At 41.9% G+C, this 20329-nt stretch overlaps 3 protein-coding genes across 3 annotated transcripts; 2 read left to right on the top strand and 1 right to left on the bottom strand.

Annotated features, from left to right (window-relative positions):
* The first annotated feature begins 2729 nt into the window (after nt 1-2729).
* ficd (FIC domain protein adenylyltransferase) lies at nt 2730-5370 on the top strand. Its single transcript, XM_008418663.2, has 2 exons — nt 2730-3327; nt 3966-5370. Exons 1-2 carry the CDS (start codon nt 3054-3056, stop codon nt 5045-5047), a joined length of 1356 nt encoding a protein of 451 aa, XP_008416885.1. The 5' UTR covers nt 2730-3053; the 3' UTR covers nt 5048-5370.
* A 1599-nt stretch (nt 5371-6969) lies between these two features.
* sart3 (spliceosome associated factor 3, U4/U6 recycling protein) lies at nt 6970-17650 on the bottom strand. The gene is made up of 19 exons (XM_008418664.2): nt 17411-17650; nt 15913-16039; nt 15719-15823; nt 15433-15617; nt 15143-15248; nt 14802-14926; nt 14537-14692; nt 13282-13420; nt 13053-13160; nt 12901-12978; nt 12369-12427; nt 11978-12087; nt 11756-11868; nt 11031-11107; nt 10738-10909; nt 10183-10634; nt 9490-9642; nt 8779-8966; nt 6970-8691 (listed from the first exon to the last, which is right to left on the bottom strand). The coding sequence occupies exons 1-19, from the start codon at nt 17600-17602 to the stop codon at nt 8493-8495; spliced, it is 2844 nt and encodes a 947-aa protein (XP_008416886.1). The 5' UTR covers nt 17603-17650; the 3' UTR covers nt 6970-8492.
* A 654-nt stretch (nt 17651-18304) lies between these two features.
* Nucleotides 18305-20279, top strand: iscua (iron-sulfur cluster assembly enzyme a). The gene is made up of 5 exons (XM_008418665.1): nt 18305-18528; nt 18648-18761; nt 18846-18956; nt 19047-19125; nt 20048-20279. The coding sequence occupies exons 1-5, from the start codon at nt 18427-18429 to the stop codon at nt 20113-20115; spliced, it is 474 nt and encodes a 157-aa protein (XP_008416887.1). The 5' UTR covers nt 18305-18426; the 3' UTR covers nt 20116-20279.
* The last annotated feature ends 50 nt before the right edge of the window (nt 20280-20329 follow it).

Here is a 20329-nt window from a genome sequence, read left to right on the forward strand (position 1 = left end):
CTGGTTTCATGCATTATGGAGAGAAAGCGGCTTCCTATACCTGCAGCCTGATGAATATGTCCTGGTGCAGTGGCAAAATTTATACAGCAGCGAGTCTGTATAATTTTAACCTAGTTAAAGAATATTCAGGCCTGCATCCCACGGGGCACAGCTGTCTTTCCAGCCATCACAGTTAATCAGTGACAGCAGGCTGATTAAATGTCATCATGTTTTCCATCTTTCTTGCTCGTTTCCATCCATCATCCTTGACAGACAACTGGGATATAAAGGTAAATGTACCTTACACAGCTTCCTCTTTCGTTAACGGGTATCCGGTGTAAATAAAACATAGAAGCGTACTAATAGTCATCGCTATTATGCTTCAGGGTGAATGTTAGGCAAAGGAGAAGAAAAAGACTGTTTAGTTGTGGGAAATGCCGTGGGTTCAGGCTTTTTAACACGACGAGGAAAACCTCATAAACTCAATACTTATAAAAGTACAAAGAAACAGGGAGAGAATTATTCATTCATAACTCTAACTGTAGTAGCAGTAGTGACTGTATTTGGATGTGCAAAGTCACAGGCTGTGCATGAATAACAGCTACTTAGAGCTGATCGCCTGCCATGCCCATCTGCTGAAGAGAAGTGCGTTGGCTTTGGCAACTATCCAGGGAGTCAGTCCTGATCACCTCATGCTGTTCATAGCAGGTGGTAATTACATTAAAGCTGCTATAAATAGATAAGGTGTATTACAGAACAGGGGTTTAATGAAAAATAAAAAACTTTGAGACTCTCCTGTCAGTCTGTGTTTAAGATCTAGAAGCCATATGACCATGTCTTAAAATGAGTGATTTTTAGGCCATGGGTGCTGCAGTGAGAACAAGAGGTGATGAGTTGTGATTGGTATGTCTCTTTAAAGGGACACTACTGCCCTCTAGTGTTTATAAGGACATAAAATTGAAAAATTGACAGTGCTACAGTCCTTAAAATAAAAATTCATAAGTGGTCAACAGGTGGGCTAGAATGCTGCAGATGGCAGCACAGAAGGGTCCTCAGCTCGAATTGTTGGAGTTTTAAAAACTTGTGTGTTGGATTTATGTTGAGGATGGAAAACTATTGTTGGTAATTTCTTCAAGACTGGGCTCTTTTGGTTACACAAGGTCTCTCTCTCTCTATTTTACATGGTTCTCAGTTTCCCAATGTAAGATGGGAATACTAAATAATTATGACTGGTTGGAAGAACAACCTTGCTCTTCCTCTGTTCTCCTTCTCAGACAATTATTGTATTAATGTTATCAATTAAGATAGTTACCAATAGATGAGGTAACTCCCACTCTTCTAAGAGAAGTACACTGTTTAAGATTCACTATGTGTGTGTGTCTTAGTGTTTTTATGTCTGTGACCCACATGAACTGTTCATGCCTTGGCAGTGTGAGTGTGATAAGGTTAAACTGAGTGACCTTGTGGTGCAGCAGTATAAAATCACTGTTTTACATCCTGATTCTGAAGAAATCTTGGCCTTTTAAAAGAGTAACAAATCACACTTGCACCTTAGCGTCTATAAACTGCTATTTGAAAGACAAATTTTGCACCATTTACAGAATGGAGCTTACATGCTGCATTCTGTAAATGCTTGGTGTGTGTATGAATTTTCTCTGGGTACTCAAACTTCCTCCGATAGTAAAAAATAAAATAAAAAAAATAGCTAAATTATTGCAATTGAAGGAAAACAATGCAAGATTTTCATAATTATTTTACTTAATAGTAATCTGGGAAATCTACCATGCTTTTCTACTAAGCTCCCTTCAGTCTAAAATAAAACCTTCTCCAGCCAGGTCTCTTCAGACCCTGAGCAGTGTCCTGTGTTAGTTGGTCTTCATTATATTGCTGGCTCACTGGTGTTTTTTTTTTAAACAAATCCCCTACAGGACAAAAAATGCATTTATGTCAAGATTATATTACAAACACGTGGACATTGATAACTATTTCTGAAGGCAATTGGTTGCACTTTAATTCATTTAAGGGTATCAACGTTAATTAGGTTGAAATGAATACATATCCACACAGCTGTTAATTAATAAAAAGCTTTTTTTTCTTCTTTCAATGTTGTGTGTTTATATCATGTTTTAACTCTATCATCTCTCCTATCAAACTGTAATTTGTATTTTCTGTCTATAATAAAACATTTTTACTGTCTTTCAATATCTTATACATTTTGATGAGTTTCTGCTTTCAACCAAATACTTTAATTATATCAATGGACTTATATTTACATAAGTCCACCTATTTCATAAAATAATGTATTAATCTCATACTAATACTCACTGCTACCAACTAAACTATCTTGAATGCTTCTGAGTCTTACCAGTAATGAGATCACTCAAGCTAAATGTTAAGATTTTTAAAAATAAACTGACTTACAACGAAATTACGTTAAGGCTATTTACTCATCTTTAGACAAACGTAAATTTGTGACAGGGAAAAAAATTATTAAAAAATAAAACGACGTCACAAATTGTGACGTATTTTTTAAGATGAGAAAAGATGAGATTGTGGCTCAATCTCATTTTATCGGGAAAGCTAAATAGTTTCAACTCGTCTTTGTTCTGTATACGTTATTTTCTAACTGTTGCGTAAAATAAGCCTGACAGATCACGCAGAGGGAAAACTATCCCACACATGAACCAATCAGAAACGGCTACGAACTTCATATTGTTTTGTTGTATTTCTAACCAATAGGCACAACTTTTCAGTAAGCTTTTGACCAATAATATGCGAGATTACTCAGATGTCACCAAGAGGAAGTCTGATGTGTACACATTCGTGCCGACGGAGAGAAACAATCTTTCTCAGAAGGTTTCATCAGATTTTGTTGTGAAGCGCTAACCGAAAGAAGCAAAGATTTACGTCTGACAGAGACGTAAATCAAAGACAGCTAGCGTAGGTTTCTTAAAGTTTCCGGTGACCGGGCAGGTGTTCATTCTGGTCGGGGTTTTCCTCCTCTCGGCCACCCTTCAGCTCTAGATGGGGGGGCTGTTAGCGTCGAAGGATGGAGGGTTTAACTTGGGCTCACCATGGTTGCTATGACGGAGTGGTGCTACATCAGCGGCCGCCGTGTCTTCGGAGGATGGGGCCCGCTGCTGTGCGTGGTTTTCGGCTCTCTGGTGGCCCTCCTGCTTCCCCTGATAGGGTTGCAGAACCAGTGCTGTGGCTCCATGAGGGGCATCAGCCAGCTCCGCTGCCAGCTGTGGGGGAGTTCACAGCCTCCTCCAGCTGTGCAGTCCACCAGCCTGACTGTCCCCTTCACTGCCCTGGATGTGCTGCCTCAGAGGACCAAACCCAGCAAAGGTACGGGCGGCCTATTAAAGGCACTGGGAGTTTTTTTTTTTTTCTGTTTGAATCAATCTACTGCAGCTGGAGGTCGAAGCTCTACCCCAGACTTAAATCTTCGATGTCCTCAAACAGTTTGTTTTCTCACCATTGCCAAGGATTTGGTTCCACCCATCTTCTAAATCAACCTTCTTGTCTCTGCTAAAGAAAAGTATCTGCATTGTATGATTGTATTGAAAGTAATGGACAGTGTGAGTTTTCTTACTGCATCCCGTTTTACTCATGGACCACAAAGTTTGATATTTTGGTATCCAGTGACCAGAGTTCAAACTGTTAACAATTCAAATTGTAATCGTACCACAACCAAATTACACAGGTGACTTTTTGAAGGTTCTTGGTAGTCCTGACTTGTATGTAGGGGTATCAAAGTAAAAGGAAATGATTATAATTGTAGACCACACTTTTCTGATTTTATCTGTTTAGAAAAAAATCTAAATTATAAAAGTTTGTGGTTGTAATGTGAATAAAATAGCAAATAAGAGTAATTAAAAACGTGTCTCAAGGAGTAGTTTGTAATAATTATGTCATTCTGTACCCCAAGAGTCTAGTTTCCTGCTGTATGTTTCACTTGCATCATTTCTGTTTTCTGAATGCAGAGACGGAGCTGGAGGCCAAAGCAGCGTTGCAGCAGGCTCTGGAGATGAAGAAACTTGGGAAGAGGGAGAAGGCTCACAAGCTGCTGGTGCACGCTCTTAGTATGAACCCCGACTTTGTGGACGCTCTGACGGAGCTGGGGACCATACTGGAGGAGGAGAAGGACGTGGTCCAGGCGGACCACCTCTACACCAAGGCCTTGGCCCTCTCGCCGTGTAACGAGAGAGCTCTAATCAGCAGAGACCGAACGCTTCCCCTGGTGGAGGAGATCGACCAGCGCTACTTCAGCCTAATCGACAGTAAAGTGCGCAGGCTGATGTCCATTCCCAAAGGTAACTCGGCGCTCCGTCGAGTGATGGAGGAGATGTACTACCACCACATTTATCACACCGTGGCGATAGAGGGCAACACCCTCACTCTGTCCGAGATCCGACACATCATCGAGACACGCTACGCCGTACCCGGAAAGAGCCTGCAGGAGCAGAACGAGGCCATCGGCGTGGATGCAGCCATGAAGTACATCAACACCACGCTGCTGTCCAGATCAGGAGCCATCACCGTAGGCAACATCCTGGAGATTCACCGACGAGTGCTCGGCTACGTGGACCCTGTGGAGGGCGGTCGGTTGCGGACCAGCCAGGTGTTTGTTGGCCACCACATCCCACCACATCCCAAAGACCTGCAGCGACACATGGACGAGCTGGTCCAGTGGCTCAACTCTGAGGAAGCCCTGCAGCTGCACCCCGTGGAGTACGCAGCTCTGGCCCACTACAAGCTGGTGTACATACACCCATTTGTGGACGGGAACGGACGCACGTCCCGGCTGCTCATGAACCTCGTGCTCATGCAGGCGAGATATCCGCCAATTACCATTCGCAAAGAGCAACGGGCAGAATATTACGCCACTTTGAACACGGCCAACGAGGGGGACGTGCGTCCCTTCATTCGATTCATAGCCAAATGTACGGAAATGACACTGGACACGCTGCTGATTTCCACAACGGAGTACGCTGTGGGACTCCCGGAAGCCGACCGGAACCAGGCCTGTCCCAGCTGCAAACAGACCATTTCAGCCCACAACTAAACCGGAGAGAAGAGGGAGCATGAGGCGCCACCGTGCAAGAGTACATTTTTAATTTAGAAGTTTTTCTGTCGGTAGTTTCTTCTAAATTATGGTGTTCATTTGGCCAGAGTCAAACCATTAAATATCTTGCAAGTATTTTATTTTTCTTTAAGTGCAAATGGAAGTTTTGACTACTAACATAAGGAAATTATTTAATTTTTAAGCTGCAATTTAAAAACAGTGTTTAAATATTTGCCTCGAGGAAAAGTTGTTTGTTAATACTGTGAAGCACTTTCATGTATTTATTTTAAAATAAAAGTCATTGTTTCTTTACCAAGCGCAAACCCCTTTTGACATCGAATGAGATTTTGGTTATAAAATGTCGAACAAAGATGCACAGGAGCGTCTTAATAAAAATTCTGAAATTATTTCCTTCTTATTTAGTTATTAGATATGCAGAAATGCATGTAAAGTGTTTATTTCTGTTAATATTGACTGTCATATAAAAACCTTAAATTTAGTTAAAATATACTAAAGTGTTTAAATGACAGAAGAAAAATCCTGATACTTTACAGTAAAAAGTGCTCAGTTGGGTTTCATTACTTTCATTCATTCATTAATGCATGAATGTGTTGAGGAACAGAAACAATGAATCTCCATTCTTCTGCCCCAAACTCTTGAATGGGCTTTGCTTCACAGTCCTTTCCAAGCAGTTATCCTTTTTGCTTGTGCACCTTTTTCTTCCACTTAACTTTCCATTAATACGCCTGGATGTTGCATCCTGTGAACAGTGAGCTTCTGTCAAGCAGCTAGTCTTTCCCATCAATGTCTAGGCTTTAATTCTATAATAAGTACATCATCATCATAGAATGTAAAAGAAAAAAAATCATTGTTTTAGAATTACAAACTTCCAGAGTACTCAATCCATTACATTAATTTTAAGATATAATATACTAGGCTCACAAATGTATGGCAGATATTTCTACAGCAGGCAAACTTTAAATATGGAACTACCAGAAACCGGACAGAAAAGAGTAAAGGACACAGAATAAGGAACAGAGGAAAGACAGGAAGGAGTGAGAGACACTCCTTGATAGAACATAGATGAAAAGACGAAATGAACAAAAAAGGAAAAAAAAACAAAAAAGGAAGAGACGTCAGGTCATAAACGAAAAAGGAAGGGTGGCCAAATAAGTAATAACACCAAGAAGAAGGGCAGGAGGGACGGACTGACCCAATACATGCAGAAAGACCTCAATCCACAGTTTGAATCCAGAACCTCCTTTCAGCCCAACTAATAAACTATTAGTCTTGTGCAATATTCAAATCTTCTAAAAAAAAAAAAAAAAAAAAGTGAATTTAAGCTTTTCATCAACCACAAAACCATTATTTAAAATGTATGCAATTAATCTATACATGTTTCACTTTTTGATGATGACTAAAGCATTAACTTTTCCATGATCTAATTCAGAGGTTCCCAAACTGTGGGGCGGGGCGCCGTGCCATTGCAGGGGGGGCGCGGGAAGCCGTCTGGATGAAAAAAAAGAAAACCTGAACGCTGTATGCGCTGGGTTTTTACCTTAGAATGGCCAACTCTGTTATTCCTATGTCAATTTGATACAGTAGGGGCTTCCACACTTCCAATATCTGTCTCTTCTGTCAAATTTATCAGCAGTTAAAACTGTTTAATCCGTTAACATGTGGTAACCTGTTTTTCCGAGCCGCCTTTAAACGCAACATGAACGCTACGACGYTCGCGCTGGGTTTACACCTGTGCGGCAGTGAAGGAGACCTGCTGCTGCTGCTGTGCGGAGCTACACAGGTGTGTTAGAATCATGGCAGCAAACCAGCAAAACGCAAAGAACTTTTCACAGTTCGGGGGAGGAAATGTTTGGAAACCACTGATCTAATTGATGCACCTGCAAAAAAAACTAAAAGACAAATTCTGAAAGCCTTTTATTCTTTTCAGATCCTCCAAATTTAAAACATGAACTTTAGAAATCATACAAAACAGCAAAACTCACAATACAACCATTTAGTACTGGACATTAAAACAGAAGATGACTTCAGACCGGTATTTACACTTTTAGTTCACTCTAGACTTAGGGCACTGTGGTGAGAGCAACACATACCATCTGTAAATGTAAATCTGCTTTTATTACAAACTAAGGAGATCTTTGTTTACTGAACAGTATGTACAAGAACCCAACCTCTTCACCCCGACATGGAAAAACTGCATAGATTCTCCAAAGACCAACGTGTGAGATGACAGTCGTCGTTTGTTCTGTGGGTTACCGTGGAGATCATTTGACATGATTAAGGACGAAACGAACCTCTTGAGGACAAAAACCCGGGACTGAACGGCACAGCGTCACATTTCCAGTCGCACTTTCCCTTTAAAAGTTCCTCGCAACAAACCACAACTCTGTTCACCGTTTATTTTCCCCACAAGTCGTGAAATTAAATTTACTCAACAGCTTATCAAAACTAATAAGAGGTTCGACTCTCGGAGCGCCACACAGTCGGACAATCGGTGAGCCGTTGATCGTCACGGAGTGAGCAAATATCTTGGAATACTAAAAACTTCACAGCAAGAAGGAAATCCAGTTAAACTCCGATAAATCCCCGTTTGGGCCGTAAACAAACATCGGTTTCTGAGACGTAACCGACTTGGTAGCGGACGCTCTTTTCTGTAACGATTGAAAGGATGCAATAAAACCGATAAATTACAGGACAGTATATCTGGAACGGCTCAATGACGACAGAAAAATCCAGCTTCAGGAGTGTCACAGCTTCTCTACTGTAAAACAAACTCTCACAATGGATTAAAAAAAAAAAGTTAATCCGTATTAATTTGATGGATCAATTAGGTGCACTCCGTAATAACCTAACAATGACTAATAAAACCAGGCATCTGTAAAAAATATAATGGCTAAACGTGTCTGATGTGTCCTAAGTTACACAAAATTAAAACACCACCAAAGCACGTCCACACTATGTACACACAAACTATATTACACCATGTCAGAGCCTTTGCATATACTTTTTTTTTTCTCTCCTTTTAAATCAATACAAGTTCGGCTGTTTTGAATATTTAAAAAATACTCTCAAATAATCATCTATCAGATCCTTTAAACAGCAAGAAACAAAATCAGAAAACTCAACAGCTTCACATATTTACACACAAATATGATACATTTTTCTTTTTTTTCATACATATATAAATCAGTCTGGCAGTCAAACAATCAGTCACACCGGAGGAAAAAAAAATATTCTGTTTGTTTGGGTCTTTGACGGAGGGCAGGAGCATGACGGTTAAGGCAATCTTGCAGAACGGATGATGACGGTGTGAGTGAGATTAAAGGGACTGTCAGGAAACCAACTACATCAGAAATCACCAACACTAATTTGTAAGGACACAGGATGGCTTTCAGCAGGAGGAGTTCACAGCTCCCCTCGGCTTCGCTCACTTATTGAGAAGCATCTTTGCAAAGTCTGAATTTGACAAAGACCTCGGCTCTCCGGCCGCGTTGGCCGCCGTGCTGCCCGTTGGTGGCGGCGGCGCTCGCTCGGCTGCGGTCCCGTTCTCCACTTTGCCTGGAGGCGCCGGTTGACGGTGCAAAGAGCGAGGGAGTAAAGAGAGCTGGGTGCGTCCTCTCCCTCTCCTGAAACGGGGAAACATGGAATCACTTTTAGGAGCTGCAACGACAAGCAACATGCTGGAAATGCAGGAGAAACGCTGGTGAGCTTACGATCCGTAAACCTGACGAGGCATTATGTCTCCCGTGGGTCTGCTGGAGCCAGGCTTATCCGTCAGGTTTCTGCGTGGGGGGTTGCTAATGGCAACAGAGATTTTGTTGCCCTCCACATCGATGCCGTCTAGTTTCAGCACCGCCTGAGACGCCTGCGTTTCATCTGCAAACTCAACATATGCCAGACCCTGCAGAGCCACACGCAGAGAGGGAGGTCAGTGCATCACAAACGTGGTTCTCTTAGATATTTTAACTCTTCTGGCTTCTTTTACGAGATCTTGACAAAATATTCACAGTCGCTGACCAGGTCTACAATATATGACATCATAGCCTCAAAATTCAATGCCATTTAATCTGTATTAATGTGATAGACAAACACAAAGTAGCACAGAACTTTTTGTCCTACGTTCCCGAGGCAGAAAGCTAATACTTCAGGGAATTGCTGCAGTAAATTGTTTACATCAGAGTATATTTATGTGTGATATCGGCCTAGTCAAGACTGAAAATCTAATCTAGAAATGTGGCAACACTTAAAAATCTGCTGTTTACCGTTACTGATCTGAAGTCTGACGCTGCACAAGCAATTTAGTAAAAAAAAAAAAAAACTGCGTCAAACTCCTCGAGGAACGCTGAAGTTTGAAGTTGCAACGCATCAAAACGTGGACAAGTTCAAAGGGCGTGAATACTTCTGCAAGAAACGGAATCTCTCACCTTAGGTTTCCCTGAGCGGAACGTGACGAGGCGAACGTCTCTGATGCTGCCGTGAGGTTTGCAGATCTCCGCCAGCTGCTCTTTAGTGCAGGAGAACGGCAGCCCAGAGATGAAGATTTTGTGTTTCTCCATCGATGTGTTGTACTTAAACACCTGCAGAGAACATCATTGTGAAAATATGTCAAGTCTTCCCTCCTTAGGTAAGCAAAAAACAATTGGGGAGTGATTTCAAGGTACAACAACATTTTGACATGTTCACCATGTAGTGGGACTTTGTTCATCAAAATCATTTGAAGCACACATATGAATTTTCAGTGACTGGCTGCACCGTGTCCAATGGAAATTAAGCATTTCTGAAACCGAATGTGTTGTCGTAGGGACTTGAAGGTTTCAGTGTCCGTTCAGTGTTGTTGCAATTTCACAAAGTTTTAATAAACTTTTAGCAACATGGGAAATTAACTCTTTAGTCCATTATATCAAAAGGTGCTCTAAGTTTCTGTTGCTTTTATTTTTAACATAAAAATCTAAATGTTAAATGGGAGAAAAACTAAAATAAGGACGACCCAGGAAAATTAACTTTCATGTTTTTTTAAATTAATAATTTCACATTTGTATAGGTGGTAAATGTGATCCATTCCATAAACATTGTACTGGGAAGACTTTCTGACGACATTAGCACACGTGTGTTCTAACCTTAAACTCGGGATTTTTGTTTTTGTCAACACAAGGTGACACAAACATGGGTCTGCCCTCCACCTCCTTCCTGTCCAGCTTCAGAGCTTCGGGGACTGACGCCGCCGACTCAAACTGGACGTAGCCGTAGCCTCGGGAGATCCCTCTGTTGCCGGTGATCAGCTGGACCCGTCGGATCGGACCGCAGCTCTCAAAGAGCGACTTCAGCTTGGCCTCTGGGTCCTCCAGGGTGTACGCCAGGTTGCTGATGAACACGCTGCAGCTGTCGTCTCGCAGCTCGCGCCGGTCGTCGTTCTGCCTCAGGGCGGTGACCGCTGCCCCCTGCTGAGCATTCCTAGCTCCTCCCGGGCCAGGCTTATTCCCAGGAGGGGCGTTCCTCCCAAACAGTCCGGTCTCCGTCTCCATGTACTCGTCTGGGTTGTTGTCACCGTTTCCTCTCTGCCTTTTAGGAGCTTGTAAAATACAAGGAGGGGAGGAGGGGGGAGTCAACATTTCCCTGAATCGAAAAATAAAATGTAGGTTATTTTTCTTTTAAATCACTCAAAACATTTTTACCCGATTCCTCAGTCCAGTCCCCCTGATAATCATCTTGCTCTGCTTTTCTCTTCTCCCCGCCTCGACTTGTCTTCTGGGCTTTCTTTTGGGCCTTCTTTTCTGCCTTGGCCTTCCGCCGCTGCTCCATTTTCTCCTCCTCGTGACGCGCCAGGTTGGTTTCTTTCTCCGCCGCCTGACAGATGGGAAGAACACGGGAACGTCAGCCGAACACAGACGCACGCAAACAGTGCATCAGCACAGCGTGCAGGTGCACAATAATACAGCGACACTGCAGGACCGTCGTACGCTCGTACCTTTGCTCGCTGCTCATTTATTCTGTTCAGCCGCGTCTCCGTCTTCTGGACCGCCGTGTCCCAGTCCTCCAACGTACCTGGGTTAGAACAGATCCATACATGAGCAGTCTGAGGGTGGAGTCAGGCTGCAGTCTAATGTGGAAACACTTTCAAAAAGCAGAAAAGCTTTTGAAAAGCAGCTGCTACACCAAAGGAAGTTTGAAAAGAAGAAGTAAGCAGCACATTTCTTCCAACGGCTAAAGTCAGGTTGAGGCCGACATGCCTGAGGATGATGGTGATTGTTAGGACTCTGCAGAATGCGTATTTCAACATATTTCAGTAAATATTCAGTTCTAATGTTCAGCACATTTAGACTTTGCAGCAAACACACTAAGACGGTTCAAATATTTAGGAGCCTGTAAAACTGCTGCATATGTACAGTGCTTATAACCTGCTATGTGGTTAAAGGTTTATATGAAGCCATTTAAACAAAATAAATAAGTGCCATCAAGTTTAAGAAGACTGACATTTTTCAATATCCTTAAATAAATAAATATATAAATAAAGGTGCGTTTCAACTGGGGATGCACGATATATGCATAGGCACCGATGTCGGTATCAGTCCAATAAATTGAAAAAAAAAACAAAACAAAAAAACAAAAGCCTCCTCTACCATGTAAAAAGTTCTTTATTTTTACATGGTAGAACAAGTGATACTTCTTTTTCTATTCCAGGATGAAACTCACCTTCTACCCTCTCAAAGGTGAGCAGGACTTCACACACGTGTTCTGGGTAATCTGAGGTGCACTGAACCGCTCTGTGAAGAGCCTTCCTGCAGTGAGTCATGTCTCCATAAGCTCTACGGGTCAGAAAGGAGAAAAAATAAGTGTTTGGGGAATTAAGTCTATAAAGCATTTCTGTGCCATTTTAAAATAAAGATTCCCTTTTTTTGAGTCCATCTGACAAACCTTTCAAGGTTGTAGTACTCCAACCACATGTTGGCGTATTTGGCGTTCCCTTTAGTCATTATGTTATCCCACAGTTCTCTTGCTTTCTGCATGTTCTTGCAGTGGTGGGCCTGGTGGGCAGAGGAGGTAAAAGGTGACAAAAAAAATCAGCTTTTCTTGTTCTATAGCCTAAGAGGACAGAATATATTACATACTTTTGAATTGATTAGGAACAAGTCCTCTACAAACTGCACATTGCATTTCAGTAGCTTTCTCTGCACCGATTTCATGAAGCTTAAAGGTTTTTGATGAAAATCATGTGCTAAATCCCCGTTTTGCATTGACAAACATCCCATAATTATAACAGCACTTAATCTCTTAAAAAACGATTCGTCACAGAGGGTTTGCCTACCTCTATCCGAGCCCAAATCTGCATAATGGCACAAGACGGATCTCCACTCTCACCAAACCCTGAGGTCACAAAACATGGAGAGAAGCGTCAAAATAAAGCTGATGGCAAGAGTGAGTTCAAAGAAATGAGTCTCTGTAAGGCTAATGATTCAGATCAGTCATCCACTGCTGCCATGTTCTTGCTCCGGTGGAGGGATTGCTGCAAAGTCAAGAACACAACGGCGTAACCTCGTTTAGGTAAACAACGTTACCATCTGGCATTTCAAAACTATCTTGCGATGTATTATAATCAGCATCATATTGGAGTGTATTTCCAATTTGGATTAATCTGGTTGCATGTTTCTGTTTAGATATTTGATCTGAACTCATGTTTATTTATTTCAAACAACAAGATGTCCGAAATTAAGTTTGCCTTGTAAAGATCCTTGACATCACATTGTGAATTTGCATGACAAATACACAGAACTGAACTGAATCTGAAGTAAAGCTGATAAAAAAAATTTAAAAAATCTGTTTCGGAGAAATCCACCCACGTTCTTCAACATCTTGCTTCAGGTAGTCTAGGGATCGAGAGAAGGCAGCGCGTAGCTCTTCTAGCTCTTTACTGGATTCTAGAGAACAGAAACGCAACACCATCAGTAAACGGTTGATCCCAGACTCACCTATGACGCAGAACTGCTCCCACCTTTACTGAAGTCCACTCGTCTCCTCAGGTAGTCGAGGTTCGCCTGCCATATTTCTACATAATCCGTCGCTTGGATGAAACCTGCATTCAGCGCCTTTTCAAAAACATCTGTGCAGAAGGACGAAATGAGATCCGACATGCTGTCAAGGCAACGCGATGCTTCTCCAGAGAAACGGCAATATTAAAAACATGCATCGACGTGCTGCTGAGGCGTCACTTCGGCCGTTACCTGACACACTCTGATGGTCGGCGCCGTGCCGCTCCAGAGCCTGCAGGTAGCCCTTCCACAGACTCATGGTCCAGGGACAGTTCCTGACGGCTCGCTCATGAGTGGACAGGACCAAATCCTTGATCTTCAGCTGGCGGTCCTAAAAAAATAAAATAAAATAAGAAAAGATGTGAGCATATCTGCCAAATCTACTACAGTACACTTCAGGCTTGTGCTATAGCAAACATCTTCCCACTAAAACATAAGACAGCCAAACATTTTAAAATTGCAGTATCTTAAGGGACCTTAGGCGTGAAATAAAAGGGAATAAGATTAAAACCGGTCAAATCTCTTTTACTTTTTGGTGTCAGCGGTTGCAGATTTAATAATACAATTTCTTATGTTAGAAGTAAAAAAAACCCTTTAAAATAATAAGCCGCATCGTTCTAAAACAGAAATATCAATTAAAAATGAAGACATAGTATACGTAATGGTAGTACCCACCAAAACCAGCCTCTCACTCCAACAATGCTGTTTGTGAGCATAACGTTTCCCAGTTAAAAGAAATGAGTGTTTTCACGTTTTATGTGTTCACTGTCAATACGAACACATCTGCAGATTTCATTGTGAAACTGAATCAGTAAAAGCTCACTTTGTGGGTTTTTTTGTCTCTCTTCAACAACATATCTAGTAAGAGCATAAAACGTCTTTTTAAGATCTAAACTGCAGGTTATTTAGAGAAAGCCAAATGTTTTTGTTTTCATTCATTGCCAGTATTACTAATTCACTGAAGTATTCCTGTCAGGCCGTTTGGAGAAAAGAAGTGCTGACTCAGAGCAATGTTCTCCAGAGTAACACTGCTGGTCAACAGAGGAGCAGAAATTACAACATGTGCATAAATGATGACAGATTTTTAGTTTTCTCAATTACAATATTTCTCACGAGTGGTCATTCATCACTGTGGTGGATTACAGGGAGAATGGGTTCACAACTGCAGGCCGAAAAAAAAAAAAATCACAGATTAGGGTGTCGGTGCGCTGAGTCTCCAGGCTGTTGCACTCACACAACATTTCTACTGACTTCTTCCTCCTCCTCACTGAACAAGTCGTCTTATCTGAATCTGTCCTTATGAACTTTAATATATGTTCAACATTTAAGTCTGAGTTGCCGTTTTGCCGTAACCTTCAGCTAAACAAGCTTCTACAAAAGCAAAAAAAAAAAGAAAAGAAATTTGATTGAAAGAACATGATGGTGTCGGTCACTAACCAATACTTACGAGGTATGTGGTGTATTTAGTCCACATGTCCGGCACCAGGCAGTTCTCAGCCAGAGCCCGTTCAAATGTTATCTGGACGCGTGCCGGGTCGCCCTCCTTCAGTTCAAAATCAATGTGGGCTTGATATTCGGCCAGTTTGGGAGGTTCGGCTACCAGCTGCAGGAAGATGAGCGTAGGCGAGACATTATGTACTCGGTTGCAAAAACCGTGCATGTGATTAAAAGAAACTGAAGACAGCAAATCAAAAACATGGTCAGTCACTTACCAGAGTCTCTTCGTAAGATTTGCACTTTTCTTTCTGCTGCAGAGCCTTTCTGTACAGATGGACGACCGTCTCGGGGACTCCGTTTTCTGACCACTCCTCATACTCTGCATAGGTGGTTTCCATGTCTGCAGAGCCACAAAACACATTGCTGGACTGTGGATTTGGAACAATCAATAACTTAACATGCGTCTAACTTTGCCTACAACCAACTGAAGAAAGTGTCGTCTTGTTAATATTAATATTTAAATGATGTAATTCGGTCTTTCAGAAAGGCCATGACACAACAGGAATCCCTCCCACTTTACAGCAATCCATCTGGACGGAGGAGTCGCCCTGCTCACCCATTAAGGGAACGGCCAGCTGGCGGCGAAACAGCGTATGAATTCGCTCGAGCTGAGCGGAGAGCAGCTCCTGCTCCTCGCGGCTGGGAATCCTGCCAGGGGGAGGCTGAGACAGAGGCGGCAAAGAAAACGATACTGAAATGTGGAGACTGCTAGAAACGAGGGGAATTAGCTTCAGCGTTGACACAGCAGATAGAACGGTAATTATCCCTTAAATGGCCAGAGAGCGATCTAGGTATAACTCATGCATGTGGATGTTGGATAGAGAGTCAGGTGTCTGGAACACACACCTGCACTGTGGACAGAACCGCGTTCTCAAACTCTCTGTACGCCTCCCACAGCGTCTGTCCCTTGGTCATGTGAAGCCCCACCGCCGTCACCGCTCTCTCAAAGATGGACCTCACCTTATCTATCCCACCTGGTGACCCCATGCCACCAATAGAGTACTGGGCGTATTCCAGCCAAATATCTGGACCTGCAAAAAAAAACAAAAAAACAACAACAACAACAAAATGAAACTTTATGTAAAGAGCCAAATATGAAACAAAACAGTCTCCGTGGAGGAGGCCCACTCACAGATGTAGTCTTTCACGGCTCTCTCAAACAGCTCATACACTTTCTCTCGGTTTGAATCCTCCTCGGTCAGGCGGATCTCATCTTTGAGCCAGTCGAGCCAGATCTCTGGAGGATTGAAAAACAAAACATTTCAGTTGCGGCTCTTTTGGAAATCCTGCCTCCTTTGACCTCCGAGCTGGATCAGACAAACCAACCTTCGGTTAGAGGGAAAAGTTCGCTCATCTTCTGTCTCGCCTTTCGCAGGCGGAAAAGCTCTCCCTCCTGCTTGAGGAGTTTGATAAGATCCACGTGGCAGTTGTAGTCGAAGGCGTTGATCGACAGCTGCAACGATTCATAAAAACAAGTGTGATAAAGTCTGACAAGAACTTAAGACAAGCACACGAAGCTAAAATAGGTTTCACGTTCAAGCTCGTATCGTTGACTTTCGAAGAAAAAAGAAAGTGAACTTGGTTGTTCTTGCCTGAAATGTCTGCAGGATTTTCCTTCATGCTGACTCATGAGGATTTCTATAAACAGCACATTTAGTCACTCACTTTCCTTCCTTCCAACTAGAGCTCAACAATCTTTAGATCTTCCAGACATCATCTGAAAGCCCCTCCAGCTGTTTGGGTCCTAAGACATCATCTAGAAACTTTTTCTGAAATAAATTTGCTTTCCAGCTAAAATGTTCCTTCATGGCTTGAAGCTCTTAAATGAAAAGCACAGAAATACAGCCAGAGTTGTCTCCAGGTGTACAAAGAAATATGAGTAATGTTTCCCCTCTCGGGGTTTTCACAAATCTTTCATTTCTACATTTTTCTGGTAGTCTTTATGACACTTTATCACAAAAATATTGACCTCAAATTCCACATATGCAGAGAAAGACTGGGCAGTGTTAGTTTACAGATTCAGCAGTGCAGCAAAAGGATGTTTGATAGATTTCTGGGGTGTGAACAAACTTAGATCAGTTCCATTTTAATACAACTCAATGGTACAATCTGGAACACAGTGTGTTATCTTTGATAGCTTTATTTTCTTTACAAGGACAAAAAACACCGATGTTTTAATTATACATGCAAGTCAAACCCAGATACAAGTGTCAGAGGTGGACCACACAGCGCAATAAAATAGGCATAATTAAGATTTGGATGCTGTTTTACTGATATCCAGTTGACCTATTAATTAGTAACAATGGTTATGATTAAATATTATATGACGTATTTACAGAATATACACGAGAGGTAATTAGATTGTTTATGTTTTAATGCAGCTGTCTTAACATAAGGTTCGTGTTGAACTATGTCTAATTCAGTTCAGTCTACCAAATTGGAAGCTGAACAACATCATTATTACTGCCGCTTTGAATGGATTGAGCAGTCAATTCATTTTAAACAACATTTGATGTGATTCTGCCTCTTACTGTGACTCCATCATGTGGAGTAAAGAGGCGGGTGATGACCGACAGGCGGTTAGCATCACAGATTAGCGCTAGCTAATCACGGCGTGCAAACTCCGACACATCTAATGCGTGGATTTAAACGTTTTAACGGTCGCTAAAACGACCAAAACTGTTTTATTTAATCCATAACAGCTCAGCGTTTGCTACAGTTTCCCCCCTGGTGGTCAAGTGTGTTCACCACTCATTCATTCTCATTAGGTGTTCGGCTAGCGGTGGTTAGCCGAGCAGCTTTGGCAGGGCTGCTACTCAGTTACCTGCTCCTCCAATCGCTGGATCTCAGCTTCATTTTCCTTCTCATCCTCAGAAGAGTCGTCCTCTTCGTCTTCGGAGTTTTCTACACCCATGCCCTCCTCTTCGTCCGATTCCATCTCCCTTTCCTCCATCCCCGCTTCCTCCTCCTCCATATCTTGCAACTGCGTTTGCTCTGCGTTGCTTGGCGCTGCCATGTTGGAAAGGCTGTCTGCCTGGTAACAACAAGGCGACACGATGATGAGGAGCGGGTTGTATGGTAGGCCGTTGTAGTATAGAATTAACCCACACAGCTGTTAGTTTTAGGTCAGGGTTTTGCAACCTCTACGATCCAGAGTCATTTTAGCCCCACAAATACATTACCTTTTAAGTAAAAGCAAATTATAAGTTTTTAAAGACGCCTATTTCTAGGTTTTTAAATAAAGATCAAGAAAGAAAAAACTTTTGGCATATTGTTCCGTGTTGATATTTGTGGTATATCATGTTAAAAAATGGAAGGAAAATAGAAAAGGTATTACTGGTAATTCATGTCATTCAGTTGTGGAGATGTGTTCAGGTTGATACTAAAATCCATTATTGTCCATGTGACATTTAACTTTTGAGATTTAAAGCACAACATAAAACAAGAAAAATTATACTTCCAGGTCTTTAAAATAATGATTGTATTGGTAATGATTTACATATATCCGTAATTTAAAAAAGGAAGATGACGACGTGCTATTTTTGAATTAAAAAGTTCTCCCTAGTTTCTGTTCTCTTGCACATTTCTCATCATGCCAGTCACATTTCAATTGGGAGGGGGGTTGGGGGGAGGGTCCTATCCCTTTAAGTACAGTTCGACTTGTGGTGCAATTATATGTTACCTTAGCCTGCCATACAACGTTCACGAGTCGAACAACGTTCAGGCTACAGTTGGCCGGTAGAGGGCGTTCTCCTGATACAAAACTCATACCCACTTGTTTGTCAACAAAGAAGCCGTAGTTTCTCGTGCCTGCTATTTCACTTCCGTTAGCAGTCAAAGATGGCGGCGGTCACTTTACGAAACTCCAGGTCTTTGCTGTCATTATTCAGCAAAAGTTTCTTCCGACCGAAGCTCAACGCGCTTTGCTCCTATCACAAAAAGGTAACCGACTGAACCGTTCAGGCTGCTAATCATTTTATTTTTGAGTAGAGGAAATATTGGTATGTTGTCCTTTAGAAGTCAAAAACAGATCACCTCACGCATGTTTACCTTTTCTGAAGGTGGTGGATCATTACGAAAATCCGAGAAACGTGGGCTCACTGGACAAGAACAAGAAGAACGTGGGGACAGGGCTGGTGGGTGCACCAGCCTGCGGGGATGTTATGAAACTTCAGGTGAACTGGAGCTGCACAGGACCGCTGCCAGGGCTTCCGTCCTACAGGTGTGTTACTAACGGTCTGCCTCTTGTGTTGCTCCAGATTCAAGTAGATGAAAACGGCAAGATCGTGGAAGCAAAGTTCAAAACATTTGGCTGCGGATCAGCCATCGCCTCCAGCTCTCTGGCCACTGAGTGGGTGAAGGGGAAGTCGGTAGGAACAGCATTATCATGTTGATTGATTGATTGATTGATTGATTGATTGAAATATGGAGGACCTGATTGATCTAATTTCATCCTGCAGGTTGATGAAGCTCTGAAGATCAAGAACACAGACATTGCTAAAGAACTCTGCCTTCCTCCAGTCAAGCTTCATTGCTCTAGTAAGTTAAAACTGTAGAAACAATCCACCTCTAACAAGGTTTTCTTCCAGAGTCCAACCTGTGATTAAGCTTAAGCCATCATTACTACCCTCTCAGTATACTCTTTCCCCTTTAACCTCACTCTGCTTTAAACTCTTCAACAGCTTTAACCTTTGGCTGTTCTGCTCTTTCACTTGGCCGTCATAATGGTGTTTGTTCTCCAATAAATCTGTGAGGCTGTCAGAGAACAGCTGGACTTATACTGAGACTAAATCACTTAGACCCCTGCAAAGCGGGCTGAAAACAATTGCATGCCACATCTTTTCAAATTATTCTAATATAAACTTGAAACACGTATCAATTCGTTCCACTTTGCAATCATTTTCTGTGTTGTGCTGATTGATCACATAGAAGCCAAATAAAATGCAGCGGAGTTTGTGGTAATGATATGAAAAAGTTCAAGGTCCTATTTTTGCAGCTGTATCTAGTGTATAAGAATACTTGGCCAGGCTCTACTTTCAAACCAGATTATGGAAGATTATTTACACCTTTGCAAACATTGTGACAGAAATTCTTGACTTTATTCTAGCTATGTAAACTAGGTGCATTTTAAAAGTAGATTAGTTAATTTAGAAAACATAGTGTTTTCTTAGTGTTTCGATTTCTGCCTCAAGTTGACAAAACTGTTCAGGTCTAGTAATTTAAACTTTCTTGTTGACAAGGATTTATATATTTCACTTCTAATCTCTTTAAATACCATACTTTTTTTTTTTTAAGTACAAAATTTTAAGGTAACTGTCCAAATATGACTAAATATTGTCCTTTTCTGCTCTCTATATGGAATTTCTTATTAAATAGATTATATGAACAGATTGTTTTATAGTTCAGTTTTTTTACTGTTGGTCACCGTGTTTCTGTTTCTCCTCCATTCCTTCTTCCCCAGTGCTCGCAGAAGACGCCATTAAAGCAGCGCTGTCAGACTACAGACTAAAACAAGAGGAGAAAAAATAGGACTGTGCCAAAGCCAGCAGCTGAGCTACGACGCACCGACCGTACTGAAATATTTCATCAACGTCACGATGACAAACATTTCTCGGCAGAGCTGTCAAGATGAGTGACAAGATGAGTCTTGCCTTCAGGGAGCATTAAATAAAGTTTAGCTGCCTTTTCCTGAAGACGTTTGTTTATTCATTTGGGTTCAAATGATCAGAAGTGCTGATGATTT

This window comes from Poecilia reticulata, linkage group LG9, assembly GCF_000633615.1.
Source record: "Poecilia reticulata strain Guanapo linkage group LG9, Guppy_female_1.0+MT, whole genome shotgun sequence".
NCBI lineage: Eukaryota > Metazoa > Chordata > Actinopteri > Cyprinodontiformes > Poeciliidae > Poecilia > Poecilia reticulata.

What these genes read in the sequence shown, in the direction of transcription:
- ficd (XM_008418663.2), top strand. Translation starts at nt 3,054, where the DNA reads ATGGTTGCTATGACGGAGTGGTGCTACATCAGCGGCCGCCGTGTCTTC. An exon ending in GAGGACCAAACCCAGCAAAG is followed by an intron (nt 3,328 to 3,965) that starts GTACGGGCGGCC and finishes TTCTGAATGCAG; the next exon opens with AGACGGAGCTGGAGGCCAAA.
- sart3 (XM_008418664.2), bottom strand. Translation starts at nt 17,602, where the DNA reads ATGGCAGCGCCAAGCAACGCAGAGCAAACGCAGTTGCAAGATATGGAG. An exon ending in AGCCGTGAAAGACTACATCT is followed by an intron (nt 15,618 to 15,718) that starts GTGAGTGGGCCT and finishes TTTTTTTTGCAG; the next exon opens with GTCCAGATATTTGGCTGGAA. An exon ending in GGACTGGACTGAGGAATCGG is followed by an intron (nt 10,635 to 10,737) that starts GTAAAAATGTTT and finishes GTATTTTACAAG; the next exon opens with CTCCTAAAAGGCAGAGAGGA.
- iscua (XM_008418665.1), top strand. Translation starts at nt 18,427, where the DNA reads ATGGCGGCGGTCACTTTACGAAACTCCAGGTCTTTGCTGTCATTATTC. An exon ending in AGTGGGTGAAGGGGAAGTCG is followed by an intron (nt 18,957 to 19,046) that starts GTAGGAACAGCA and finishes TTCATCCTGCAG; the next exon opens with GTTGATGAAGCTCTGAAGAT. An exon ending in AGTCAAGCTTCATTGCTCTA is followed by an intron (nt 19,126 to 20,047) that starts GTAAGTTAAAAC and finishes CTTCTTCCCCAG; the next exon opens with TGCTCGCAGAAGACGCCATT.